Here is a 13,951-nt window from a genome sequence, read left to right as displayed (position 1 = left end):
CACTAGCAAACATCATAATCCCCATTCTACAGAAGAAACTCTGACCCAGTGGTACTAAAATCTAACAAACAAGAAGCCCCATTTACCTTACAGTCTTAAAGTTTTGCTGCCAAGAAGAACTGGAGTGATCTAGACAGTATACAGCTCAATACAGTTGGAGGACTGCCATGTTGAAGGACATTTCATGGAGTCAGTATCCCTGAAAGGGCTTTCCACACTGCAGTGCATGGTCAAAATCTGAGTATTTGACTGGCAACTTCTTATCCTGAGACAAAATTTCAGCAAAGAATTTGCTTTTGGGATTCTTCTTACATGGAAAAAACCTGACAGCTTTTTGCAATGCAATACCACAATGCCAAAGTGGCAGCATGTTCCAAATGTGCTGCAGTGGTTTTTAGTCATGTACACTCTATGCTGCCTTCAATGGAGCCAACCAGCTCCATTTGGTATTGCCACTCTGATCTGTTGTGCCCCTGCTTCAGGTCTAGGACAGCATGATTCGGTCAGGCTCAGCATCATAACTTTGGTGATGGAGAAAGTCTGATTTTCCCATTGTCCGAGAAAGCTACCACCCATCCCCTCTGAACTATTCCAGCTTGGTGGGCAAGATGAGCCCAGCAGAAATGGTCACCAAGATAAATCTCAGGCTGGACAAAGATGAAATCTTTGGATATAGCTATCAAGCCACTTTGAGATTCAGATTGGAAACTGTTCAATAGTAACTAGTCTCTAAGATAGCAATGGTGGTAATTCCAGAATATTATTGTGAGGTGTTGGTGGATAATCAGACTGAGGATACTTACATCTATAGCCACTGTAGCTTTAAAAACACTGTGATAAAGAGCCCATGGTGGAACCAAATCTACAGGAGCAGACTTAAATCAACTTCACTGTACAGCAGTGTTATGTAGGCGCTGAATAAGGTTGAAGATAGACTTTTTGCCTCTGTTGTCAGCAAAGACAAAATCACCAATAGAGATATTTGCAGATGAACTCCATAACACCATCACCACTAATGCAGGCTTTGAAACACACGGGTTAGGATAGAAGATCACTCCATTTTCAGCATTTTGTGCAGTTGATCACCAGATGTCTGTATAGTAGAGCCAGTCCATAACCTTACAAAAGCATGGTCCAGGTGGCCTTCGAGAAAATGAGAATGATAGGTCCCTTGCAGATTTTCTTGATGATGTTGCAGGAATTTATGCTATCAGTGCATCATAGAAGATCCTAGAGATGGTGGTGTAACTAAGTGCTTTACAAATGATGCAGCAAGGGTTTTGCAATTCCCATTTAAAGACTGGTATGGCAGAATATGATGCTCAGCTGTAAAATGAAGTGTAATATATTGTAGAACAATAAAATGAAATGCAATATAATACAATTAACAAAAATACTTTATCGACCCTATTTTGAAGGTGGCACTGGTGGAAACGATGATATTTTATTTTGTTTTCTTTTGGTTTTCCTTCCCTTTTTGGGATAGGGAAGACTTACCAGCAGTATGATAAATTTTTGTTCAAATTTTGCAGATTTGGAGAAGAAAAAATCTTTCAAGTTGTAGTCAGCTCCAGCAATTGCTTCAGCAACACGATGCAATTGCTCACTGCCTCCCATTGGTGTTTGGCTTGTCCCCCATTGTTGCCTGTCTCCCTCAACCAACTCCTCATGGTTTCATTGTTTTACAACCTACTTCACATTGTATGAAATATCCTTTCAGACAGTTCAAGTCAGCCGTCCTGGTTCTGTCCCCTCCCAGCATCTTGAGCTCAGCTTGTCCTCCTTGCTGGGAGGACAGAAAGAGAAAGAGGAATGTCCTTGGATCTGTGCAGAACTGCTCAGCAACAACTAAAATACTGGTGTTTGATCAATGCTTTTTTTCTCCTAAGGCTGAAACTTAGCATTGTACCGGACACTAGGAAGTCAACTGTTCCAGCTGAAACCAGAACACTGACTTTTCAGAGGGGACAGAGAGTGGTTCAGCAATCATTTCAGCTTGGGTTCTTGAGGAATTTGGACACTGTGCCGCACTGGGATCTGGCCAAAACTGTGCCAGGTGAAGTGAGGTCTGGGAAGGAGACAACTCTGTTGTCAGTGTCCCTACTTCTGCTCATCTCAGCAGAAGCAGGGAAGGATTAAGCTGACAAATGCATGTGGGGGAATCTCTGATCTTTATTGTGTTGGTGTAGCACTTTGACAGATTGATACACTGGGAAAGGTGTTATAACAAAGGTGTGATAACAAAAGGACTGGCATGATAGAGAGGTACTATAAAGGAAGGGAAGAAGATTGCTTGCCTGTATCAGAAAATTGCAGATTTATAGGAAAAAGCTTCACCAAGGAGAAATCTCCAGAAAGAGAACTTTCCCCAGTGGCAGTCAGCCCTTACATGGGGTCTAAGAGAGGTGTAGCCAGGCTTCACCCCTTCTGGTTGCACAGCTGAACTGTCTTCAGCTGTGCTTCCAGGGCTGACCAGGTCCTTTTCCAAGCTGGTCAATCAGTGGTTTGGGCTGTGATTCAGCAGTTCCCATGCAGTTGGACTCGGGACCAGAGAAGGCAGGTAGGACTGGTACATGGCTACTCCTGTGCAGGCTTGGGGGCTGGCTGCACAGACTTTGACTCTGATGTTGGTTCTAGGAGTAGCTTTATGCCTAAGGTGGTCCCAGGTGGTGGGTGAGGCTCGCCAGCCTCTAGGTCCCTGGGTCGTCCTTTCTCCCCTCCTTAGAATTGGAGTCGTGTTTCCTTTTCTCCAGTCACCGGGGATTTCACCCAACTGCCATGGTTTCTCAAATATGATGGAGAGCGGCTCTTGTAAGGCGTCACCTCCGCTCGGTCCATCTCACACCTGGACCAGGAAGTTATCCTCAACAGGCTCCAGGAATCTCCTGGATTGTCTGCCACCCGCCGTGCCGCTATCCCAGCGGATATACACCCGGGTGGTTGAAATCCCCCATCAGGACGAGAGCCCGCAAGCGTGACACTTGCTGCAGCTGAAGCAAGAAGGCCTCGTCAACAGGCTCCCCCTGATCAGGTGGCCCGTTGTAGACCCCAATAAAAGCAATTTTTGATGCCCTCTACTGAGACTGGCCTCATCCTCTTGACAGCCACCATTTCAGTATTGATAAGCATTGATGAGATCCCCTCTCAGACTACTCCAAGCTAAACAGCAGTAGGTGCGTCAGCCTTTCCTGCTGAGGAAGATGCTCCCCCGGGCCCCTCATCGTCTTTGCAGTCCATTGCTGGGCTCTCCAGCAATGTTCCCTGTCTTTCTTGAGCCCAGAACTGGACACCCGACTCCAGGTGTGGCCTCAGCGGGGCAGAATAGAGGGAGAGGTGAACTTCTTTTGCCCGGCTGGCCAGGCTCTTTTGAATGCACCCCAGGCTGCCATTGGTCTTCTTGGCCACAAGGTGGCACTCTGATGGCTCCCGACCACCCCCACCGGCCACCGGGGACCCCGGGTCCTTCTCCGCAGAGCTTCTCTCCAGCAGCTCAGCTCCTAAGTTTACAGAAGCGTGCCCTTGTTCCTCCCGAGGTGTTGGGCCCTGCATTCACTCAGCCTTCTTGAACCTCTCCAGGTTCCTCTGCGCCCAGTTCTCCAGGCGGTGCAAGGGCTGGAAGGTGCTGAGGAGGAGAAAAGCCTGTGATCCCAGCGCCCTAGTCTGCCCGCATCAGGACGCGTGAAGAAAAAGAAGCAGACAAAGAAATGTGTGGGGGTTGGTTGGGTTTATTGTGTTGGACACTTGGGACTAGAGCCAGCACATGGTACTGGCCCGCAGCTGTTTCCATGCCATCTATTTTCAGGCTAGTTGCGCAGGGGGGCAGATGTTGGCTCTGATCTGAGACCCAGGAGTGACTTCATGCCTGGGATACCCCCCTGTTGGAACCGCCTCCACGTCATCTAATTTTGGGGCTGATTGTAGGGGGAGCGGCAGATGTTGGGTCGATGTTGGAGCCAGGAGTGACAACATGCCTGGATAGACCGCACTGTTGGAACAGCTGCCATGACATAATTTTGGGGACTGGCTGTTTGGGGGGGGAGGGGCAGGGACAGGGGCGGGGATGCTGACATTGATGTTGGATCCAGGAAGGACTTCATGCCCGGGAGAGCCCCCGCTGGTGGAACACGCCATCGTTCTGGGGCTTCTGGCGGGGGGGGATGTTGGCTTCGATGTTAGACCCGGGAGTGGCTTCATGGCCAGGATAGCCTCCGCTGCCGGGACTTTTTCCTGGAGCCTCCTCTGAGCCGGCTGTGGACATTTGGGGCTCGTTGTGCCACTGAGGAACGGCTCCGCGTGCGGGCCTCCCCTGGCTGCCTGGGCCATTCCGCAGTGTGTGAGCGCAGGGGAGCCCTCAAGGACCTCCGCGTTGCCGCTCTGGTGGTGCTGCGGGTCCTGTTCTGAGCAGCTGGAGATGGTGTTCGCCTGCTGCCTTGAGGTCTTCTGGTCCGGCTCTGGGATGGTGGGGCCCGACCTTGCAGCGGGGAGCGGCTTCGTGTGGGGCTTGTTCTCCGCTGCCTGGGACGCCTCCTGCGTGCAGCTGCTGTGGCTGCTCTGGAGGATCCCGATCTGCCCCGTCTGGTGGAGATGCGGGAGCCGCTTTCAATGGCTGGGGGGGGTGTTTGGCTGCTCCCATGCCGTGCTTGGTGCTGCTCCTCTGTATCCTGATGGTCAGGAATATGTGAGCAGATTGTCCCCAGCTCACTGGTGTGGCAGCTGAGCTCCGGCAGCTGGGGCCTGTGTGATGGCCCGGAGACAGCTGCCTGGCTGTCGGGGCTGGAGCAGCTGTTCTGAGGTGCCTGGGGGCTGTGGGATGGCTCCAGGCTCTCGTGGCTGGCAGTGCGGAGTGCCGCGAGCTCCGAGATGGTGCTGGAGGCTGTAAGGGGAGGCGGAAGGTCAGCAGGAGGAACCTGTAGCCCCAGGTAGGGACGGGCTGCCATCCCTCCTGGGGCAGAGAGACTCTGGCAAAGCTGCCCCGAGCACTTGCTGCCAGGCCTTGCCTGGCTCCAGCAAAGTGCTACACGGCTGACTGCCTCTTACCGGTACCCAGGCCAGCACAGCTGTCACACTCCCACGTGGCTGTTGTGTTGCTCAGGTAGGAGCACTCTCGGTGAGTGCCTTCAGCAGCACAGGAGCTGCACACGATCAGCTGCCAGGGCCTGGGGAAGCAAAGGGGTGTGATGACCAAGTGAGCCATGCCAGGGAGAGCCCAGCACAGCACATCTCTGCTGCTCAGTCTTTGCTACCCCAGCCTCTGCTGAGGCTGAGATCCCCCACGAAGCTCCAGAGAGCTGCTGTGGTAACTCACCCCCTTATGTCTGCCTGATCTCTGCCTTCAGGGTGACGGCACCTGATGGCATTGCAGCGCCTGTGCCTCTGTAGAAGTGATGCATATGCATCATTGTCCTCCTGTTCTGGTTTTCTACAAAAGAAGGGAGGGAAAGTGATGAGGCCCCAGCATCCCCAGCATCAGATCCAAGGTTATCCCATTTCCTCCTCCCCAGCTCCATTTCCAGCTTCTCCATGAAGCTGAGGCACGTGCTATTGAGACAGCAAAGGTCCAGGCCTGCCAAGTCACTTCCTGGGCAGGCCTAGCACTCGTACCTTCTCATCTGCATGGTTTAGCAGGACACCAACCTGTCAGGGATTTGGATCCCAATGATGGACATTTCCACTAAGAACAGAAGACTGTCTCGACATCCAGGGCACCGGAAGCATGAATTGCCAGTTAAGGCCTGTTGCTGCAGGAGAAGAACAAGCAGGGTGAGCGTGAGCAGAGCCTGGTGCTGCTGAGCACCAAGCATGTCTGCAGGGTTAGGGGAGGGCTCCTACCTGGATGCAGCCCCGGTGGAACCAGGCATGTTTGCATGCTGGACACACCAGGGTGTGGTAGGACAAGCTGTCCCCCACAGGCCCAAGGCAGATGACACAGGTGGTGCCTTTTGATGGAGCTGTCACTGCTGTCTGTCGAGGGCAGTGCTCAAAGCAGAAGGACCTGCGGGAAGATGGAAGGGATGGGCACGCTGAGAAGCCATGGGTGGAGGGCAGAGGACCACGAAGGAGCCCCAGGCCCTGGCTCTGGCTCTGGCAGGCTGCTGGGATCCTCCCTGGCTTGGCTGCTGCTGACAGCCCTTACCTGTGCTGCCCAAAGAACTGGGTGACGCATTGCCCGTCCTTGGCACACGGCAGGTGGAAGCTTCGTTCACAGCTGCTCTCAGCACAGTTGATGGCAGCACCCCTCTCTCCACAAACACAGCATTGCTGGAAAGAGCAGAACAGTCCCATCAGCAGCAGGCTCAGGCCCTCCACAGCCGGCCCCACACCTCTGGGCAGAGCACAGGATGTGGGAACTGCTTGGTCACACTCTACAAAGCCGCCTGGCAGACAGGGTGCAACTCCAGTCACAGGACTTTGTCCTGGAGGCGGTTGGAAAGGCTGCAATTGCTTTCTTTGTGTCCAGGCTAAGCCGGTGTGAGGCTCTCGGGGCACAAATCTGCCTGCTCCGTTCAAGTCCTCACCTTCTGGTTTGCCTGCTTGACCTTGCGTGTAATGTCATCAAGGGGGATGCCCACAGTTCCATCTCTTGAGAGTGTTTCTGCATAGAAGATGTTGGCAAAAATCTGTAGAAGGCAATAAAGCAGGATCTCATTAGGACAGGAAGGGGAGCATCCCTGGCAGTAATCTGGAAGGAGCCCTTGAGGGAACTCACCAAGCAGAACTCATGGGCACGAATCCAACCCTGGCCAAATGTGCGCCCAAAGATGTTTGGGTCATTATCTGCCTGGCCACAAAGCATGCATGCTGAAAAGAAGAGAGCAAATATGAGCAGGAGTGAGCACCTTGGGGCCAGGTATCCCTGTGGGTTGTCCCCAGGGTCCTGCTCTGTGCTTTCCATGTTGGCTGAGGGGCAGGACTGGTGGTGGTGGTGGTGGAAAAGTTCCCAATGAAGCCTCAGAAGTTCCAGCGGGCAGCTGCAGCCCAAGTTGGACCCCATTGCCAAGTAGTGGAGGGACTGCTACACGGTGGCTGGGATCCCCTAACTGCTCCTTCCTTGCCCCTCATCTGCAGGCACACCCCAGCACTCCTCTGGCTGTTGGCAGAATCTGTGCTCAGGGATGCTGTGGTCTTACCTGGCTCCTCCAAGCTGGAGGCTTTCCTCTTCCTGTTGGACATCATTGTGCGTTGATAGTGAACACTGCAAGAGTCCCTGCTCTCTCTGTGTCTCACTAGACCACAATGACGGTCAGCCTAAGCCTGGCAGCCTTTGCTCTGCTCCAAGCTTCACACGTCACAATGGCCGTTCTATGACACCCACTGTGACATCACGGTCACAGCCTCATGGTGACTGTGGGCTACAGCATCTATGAACATCTTAAATCCACCAAAACTTGAAATATAAATCAGCATGCTGCAGAATGGAAACAAAATCCAGAGGCTTTTTCACTTGTTTAACTTTACTCTTTCCCCATGCTTCCATGCCAGTCCCACATGCCCTGCTCTCCCTGTGTGTTGCCTATCGTAGGCGTGGCGACCTGGTTCGGGAACGGCACGGCGACCAATCCCAGGTTGCTCAGTCCATCGGCTCGCTGACACCAATGTGGTGGACGGCAAATGGCGTTTATTGGCGGGAAAAACGGCCTTATATAACCTGGGCACTGAACGCTATTGGCTATCGGGAGGGGGACCCTGTCTTCCTGTACAACGCGATATCTTCCGGGCGCCAGACCCTCACTACCACATTTCCCCCCTCCCTATGCACAATTAAATTAGGTAAAATATAACAATATATAACAGTCTTCAATAGAAAACTTGAATAGAACAATCTTCAATAGAAAACTCAAATAGAAAACAAGGTGCTCTGAACAAGAACATTCTTATAACAGTTGTTGGTGCTCTACCAACATGATGTTAATTGGAAGAGAAAGGGGGATGGGCTGTGGCCTCAGGCACGCTCCCCACAGATGCGCCGGGTGAGCTGGATGTCCTCGAAGAGCCCCACCAGGTAGGCCTCGCTTGCCTATGGCTGGGCTCTGGAAGCGCAGGTCGGTCTTGAAGTCCTGCGTGATCTCACACACCAGGCGCTGGAAGGGCAGCTTGTGGATCAGCAGCTCCGTGGACTTCCGGTAGCGGCGGATCTTGTGCAGCACCACCGTGCCAGGCTGGTCACGCCGCCTGTGGCCGGCACACTCTTGTGGGCCGCCTTGGTTGCAACCGGGCCTTTCGCTTCCGCAGGCAGGGTCGAGGAGTCGACTGCTGCCTGGAGGCAATTTACAAATTGTGTAAAGCTCTCACTTTCATTTTGTCTTATGGTGGACCATGGCGATGGCTTAACAATAACTTTAGAGGCTGTGCGAATAGCATCCCTGGCCACACAAGTAGTTGTCATAACTTCATGGGGATGGAGGCCCAGGGCCTGTGCTTGGGAGGTAATCATTGTTGGGTCTGTACCCATCAGCCGCTGCAGGCTGGAACCATGTAGTGGGTGATCCGCCCCAGTTAGTTGAGCTAGTTGTCTTGCACAGTTATCTTCCCATTCTTGTTTAAAAACAATCATCCCTGCTCCGTCAAAAATTAGTCTACAGGTTTGTTTTAGGTCAAATGGGAGCATATCGTCTCCCCCAAAAACACCATCTATAAGGGTGGAGACCATAGCTGAGTTAAGCCCTTTATCTGCAACTGCCTTAACAATTGCTTGTATATCCCTAGGGTTTATCGGCGAGTGGACCCTCTGTCCCCCATCCATCACCCGGACCGGGAACGCTAGTGTGGCCGATGGGGCCCAGTCGGCGCATGCGATCTTTATTTTCCTCCAGTCTGTAAGGGGGATTTCTCCCCCTCGCGGTTTCTCTTTAATTTGGATGGGAACATTTCGGCTCTTAACTCTGTTCGTATTCATTCCCTCCTCCTCCGAGTTTAAGTCAATTGCGAACCACTCGTCGCAGCTACTGTCTGATCCGGAGTCAGAGCCCGACTGAGCGGCCACTTCCGGTTTCCCGTACCTTTTTGTTAGGCTCCGGCCCCGCCCGCCTCCCTTGCGGGCAGGCCGTTCCCTCCCTCTTGGTTCGTCCCGCCCTCTGCCCAGCGGGATGTTCGCCCCACAGCGGCATTTCTTCAGACGGCCGCTCTGATTGGCTTTCCACCCTTCACTCACGCTCCCCTCACCTTCCCGGTCGCTCCCACCGCCTTTATCTAACACCTCCTCGATGTTCCCTCCGAGGGCGTCTTCCCTCCGCCCTCCCTTTGCTGGCTCGGCGCCATCTTGGGGCGCATAGGGGGGCGGTCGAGCCCAAACTTCCTCAGGCTCTGATTTCCCCGCGGCAGCCCTGGCCTCCTCGATTAACCCACCCCAGAAGGATTTAGCACATTTCTGTCCCTCCGTGGGCGGGTCGGGGTTCGATTGAGAGGACACGTCATCGTCAGAGGGGTGCAAAGTCCGCATGGCCGCCCCGACTCCCAGTCCCGGGGTGGCCAACAAATGGCTCTCTGTCGCCCTCCAGGTCTCCCGCTCCTGCATGGCCCTGCGCAGGACCCGCACGACTCTCGCCCACGACTCTAGGCTTCTCCCACAACCCGAGGACATCTTCTCCTCAGTTAACGCTTTAGTACACTTATCCCACACTTTGAGGTGGAGAATATCCACCGGCTGGTCAATGACCCCAATTCGCAAAAGCCTTGCAATAGCGAGAGTAAAATCTTTGGGCTTACAATCGATACCCCACTGCTTATCTAACTGCGATATGACCTTCACAAGGACTTCCATCTTCCTTGTTGGTCCGGGAGCATCCTCCCCGCCGGGCTGGTCCTGCCGCTCTGGCCTCTGTTCACCCGTCCAGGCGACAATCCCGGGTTTTGGCACCACTTGTTGTGATTTGCGGAATCAAACTCTCTAACCCACGTAAGGTTATAAGAGCAGGTACGTCTTTATTTCAGCGCTGCGCCACACGCCGGGTGCAAGGGGGATCGCTCCTCCTAACTTGCACGCCGGAAAGTGAGATCCTGTTACATTTATAAGTCAATCCATACATATTCAGGAGTGTTACCCAAGACTCACTAACATATTCATCACCTTTCTGGGAGTTCATTTACATACTGTCCCCCTCCCCAGTGCATGCGCAGCAGCATCCATTGGATGAAGGCCCGATGTCTTCCTCCCCCTCTGGTGGTCGTTCCGGGATGAAGTCAGACGTCTTCCTCGCCATGTCCTTTCGACCTTTGTCCCAGTTTTGGGCTCTTCTCCCGTCCTGCATACCTCAGCAATCTGTGATTCTGCCTATCCTTGCCTCCCCCTCACGTTCTCAGGGGCCCTTTCTGCTGACTAGAGACGGCTGTCTGTTGGGAGCGTATTTTGGGCTAGCAAAGGTTAAGCAGTAAGTTCCCCTTGAGCTAACAAGAGGTTAAACTAAGAAACGAATTCCCTAAGCTAAGCAATAAATTCCTCCTGAGTTAGCAAGAAGGGTTAAATTACGTGATGCTAATTTCTTTGAGTTAGTAAAACCAAGCAATGTTACAGACCCCTTTTCATCTTTCCCACTTTACTGTCTCAGCCCCACGGGTTGCTTACTTTTTATTCACAAGCTGAAACAGAAGGAATTGATGGCAGCTATGTGCTAAGAAAAGATACTGATTGTTGTCGTACCAAAAAAAAAATCCAAAACCACCACCACCACCACCAAGCACAACAGAACCCTAAACCCAAACACTTTTAGCTCTGATTTATATAATGGTAAACAGGAATAGCAACGTCACTCAGACAAGTTAGTAACTATAAGATCAAATTCTGTTGTTTCTGAACACTTTTTCCAGTTCTTATTCAGGCAATTGGTAAAGACTGCTAAAGCTTCAGAAGGAAAACAGAATTAAGGTGTCTGGAACCTAATTCTTTGACCATGGACCAATTTCAGTGTAATGCAGCTGATGTCAAGGTGACAATCTGCAAGAAGAGGTAATATATTTTATTAAACCAACTGATATATGCCAACTGAATTATGCTTGCTTTATACAAGTAAAATTGCTCCTACAGTCTTAGATGAAAACTCTGGCCTTCACTCTGCTCCCATTTACACTGATGCAAGTCAAAGGTAATTTCATTATAACTAATATAAACACATTACAGACAAGGCAATTACATCTGTAAGATATTGGTGTGAGCTGAACCCCTCTCTCTGACATTTCTGCTAATGTCTGAAATGAAATAATGATGTAAAATGTGATATTTTTAAAATGTTAAACCTGTAGATGAGAGGCTCATGTGCACAATGATGCTGAGCATTGGTAAATTGGACTTAGTAACACCTAGAAAACACCAATGGATAAATTGAGGAATGCGATTCTAGGTAAAATTATCTTGAGAAAGGGGTAAAGAAATCTCCTAATGTCATACATGTAATGTGGGTAAAAGTGATTTTAAAGGTACACATTTGCAAAAGAATTGGCCTGTATGTGCCTATTTGAGTTTCCTTTTGGCATAGCTCTCTGTCTCTGCAGTGGTCCCATAGGTGACTGGTGCAGTGGATGAGAAGCAGCAGAGTATATGTTTATCTCTGCAATTTTTTGCTTCCTTTCCTTACAATGGGAGGATAGGGAGGAGGAGTGAAACCATCTGTGCTTCCCTATTCTTTCTAGTTTGGAGCAATACTCTACTAAGTCCCTCTGAAATCTACAGACACATTATGATACTGATTAGTTCATCATTGTGAAAATGATTTGGCCACTTTGGACTATATTTTATTTGAGTACTCAAGGAAGCATGCATTTTACCAGATATACCTCAAATTACTAAAATGTTATTAAAAAAAAAAAAAAGTGAAAAGAAAATGTACATTTCTGTTTTCCTACCTCCAATCCATTTATTTTTCAGTCTGAGATCTTTCTCACAAGAGAAAGTGCTGTTCTTTTAGCCCTTTATCCTCACTGTGTCATATATTATTAATGAAGAAAGACCTTGCTGTTCATGTGCTGCATCAGCCTCTACTATGTTGATTTTTTTTCTTCTTTCATTTAAAGAAAACAAATTCACATCTATGCCTCTGCTTCATCCGGGAGTGAATGGATTGTAAAAGGAACAAGGCTGTGGTTTAGCAATTAGGGCTCAGGACTCAAAGTCACTGAGGTTACAGTTCTGGGGGAGATTTGCCATTGTTTGTTCTGATGAAGTTCCTCCTAAATGAGGTGATTATTGTAGCTGTCAGGAATTAAAAGGTAGGACACATTGATTTTATCCCCACTGCAATCTCCAGGACGTGCCGGTACAGAGCAGTCAATGTGAATTGCCAATTAAGAAAAAAACAATATTGGCAAGTTTGAGGAAAAAACTCCCTCCAGCCAGTGCATAACACTCCTGCCATTCAAATCACCATCCTCAAGCAAAAGCATTAGCAAACCTGCCCAGAAAATTGACAAAGATAAGCTTTTTTTTGGCGAAGCTAGATAGCAAATTGTAGCACTGAGAGCCTGTCTGCACAGGGGAAATGGAGCAGAACTGCTATAAAGGAATACACTTCATGTGCACAACCTATCTCAAGATAAAAATCATTCTGCTTTGGAATAATTTTTTTCTGCTGTGAAAACACAGCAGTTATTCAGGAATGTCTTTTATTTCAGAATCAAAGTGCCTACACTTTAACATATTCTGCCATTTTTCTAATGAAAATAGATACAGCCATTGATAATATAAAGATGCTTCCACAATAGCTACTGTGGAAATCTTCGCCTTGAAAATAAGACCTGGAAATACCATGTTTTCAATTACCTTATATTTCAAATACAGCGTGCATAAATGGGTACAGTTAACTCACATGGAAATTTCAGCAGTTTTCCTGCAATTAAAAATAATTAATGCGTGGCTTTGGGCTGAAGAAACAGGTCCAGAATAGCAGCCAGGAATAGCGTCTTTGACATGATGGAGTGAACTTGGTTTAGAGAATTCCTAGTGGCTATTAGTATCTGGATATCTATTACTACACTTGGTAGATAATTTCTACTCTTGTGACAACAAACCTGAGTCCTGAGTGGTGCTTTCAATGTGAGATCTAAGAGTAGTTAGGGGAGATATCTTTACTCTTCGTTTGCAAATAGGGAAAGGCAGGTAACAGTGGTAAGATAACATTTTTGATGCTGCCCAGAAAAATGACCTTTTATTTTCTAACCTCTGAATACATAGCATACACTTCCCTTTTTCTATTTTTTAAGGGAGATGGTACTGTGGCAGGACATGCAGCTTATGGATAGTAAAACAAACAGACTTGACAAGGAGTTTGGCCTTCAGTAAGCATCAAAGATCCAGAAAGCTCCCACCTGAATCTGGCTTATCATGGAATGGCTTGAAGTGGAAAGGACCTTAAGGAACATTTAGTTCCAATTCCTACCTGCGCAAATGGGTGGGCATGAAATTCAAACATAGAGGCACTGATGTTCTGGTAACTCCTTACAGATGTAATTGCAGTCTGTCGGTCCAAGGCCTCACCATGCTGTATAGGGCTGCAGTCAGATATTCAGCTCAAAAATCTTATCATGTCTCTGTCCCAGACTTCTATCAGCCCTCTCTTACCAGAGGAAAACATCCCTCTCTTCAATCATACCTTAATGACATCCTCCCTTTTTGATGTACGTCAGGATGTACATTTATGAACAACTGCTTAGAAGAATAAAATTTCATCAGAAATCTATGACCAACACCTGCATCAAACCAGAGCGACGCGTTACTTTCACACACAAAAAGGCCAAATGTCCCCTAGTTTAATGTTTTTGCTGCTCACTCCGGATTGTATAACACTGTACTCTTAGTGATGACATGTTTTGTGTGTTTAAAATCCTATGTGCAACCACAGCTGCCCCACTTGGCTGAGCCCACCTAGTGCCTCCATTCTGGGCTCCTGTCAGGGGAGTGGGCAGACGTGGCCCTTTAAGCTTTAACCCAATCACATTAATATCCAGAACAAAAAATGCATTCCCCGGT

At 49.5% G+C, this 13,951-nt stretch overlaps 1 protein-coding gene across 2 annotated transcripts; it reads right to left on the bottom strand.

Moving 5' to 3' along the window:
* Window positions 1-3,678: 3,678 nt before the first annotated feature.
* On the bottom strand, window positions 3,679-7,950 carry LOC116241514 (E3 ubiquitin-protein ligase PHF7-like). 2 transcript variants are annotated; one of them, XM_090134394.1, is made up of 9 exons: window positions 7,128-7,950; window positions 6,707-6,798; window positions 6,516-6,617; window positions 6,134-6,258; window positions 5,830-5,992; window positions 5,635-5,738; window positions 5,306-5,419; window positions 5,038-5,156; window positions 3,679-4,873 (listed from the first exon to the last, which is right to left on the bottom strand). In XM_090134394.1, the coding sequence occupies exons 1-9, from the start codon at window positions 7,171-7,173 to the stop codon at window positions 4,191-4,193; spliced, it is 1,548 nt and encodes a 515-aa protein (XP_089990520.1). In that variant the 5' UTR covers window positions 7,174-7,950; the 3' UTR covers window positions 3,679-4,190. The 2 variants fall into 2 exon arrangements, with proteins under 2 accessions (XP_089990520.1, XP_089990519.1); XM_090134393.1 differs by having other exon boundaries at window positions 6,707-7,950.
* Between the last annotated feature and the right edge of the window lie 6,001 nt (window positions 7,951-13,951).

This window comes from Phasianus colchicus, chromosome 1, assembly GCF_987193195.1.
Source record: "Phasianus colchicus chromosome 1, bPhaCol1.hap1.1, whole genome shotgun sequence".
NCBI lineage: Eukaryota > Metazoa > Chordata > Aves > Galliformes > Phasianidae > Phasianus > Phasianus colchicus.
The sequence above is the reverse complement of the archived record's forward strand: the minus strand, read 5'-3'. Positions and strand labels throughout refer to the sequence as shown.

Excerpts from the sequence above, each read along its gene's own strand:
- LOC116241514 (XM_090134393.1), bottom strand. The coding sequence starts at position 6,991 with ATGGGGTCCAACTTGGGCTGCAGCTGCCCGCTGGAACTTCTGAGGCTT. Across the intron at positions 5,993-6,133 it reads CAGTTCTTTGGGCAGCACAG|GTCCTTCTGCTTTGAGCACT; the intron begins GTAAGGGCTGTC and ends ATCTTCCCGCAG. Across the intron at positions 5,739-5,829 it reads TCCACCGGGGCTGCATCCAG|CAACAGGCCTTAACTGGCAA; the intron begins GTAGGAGCCCTC and ends CTTCTCCTGCAG.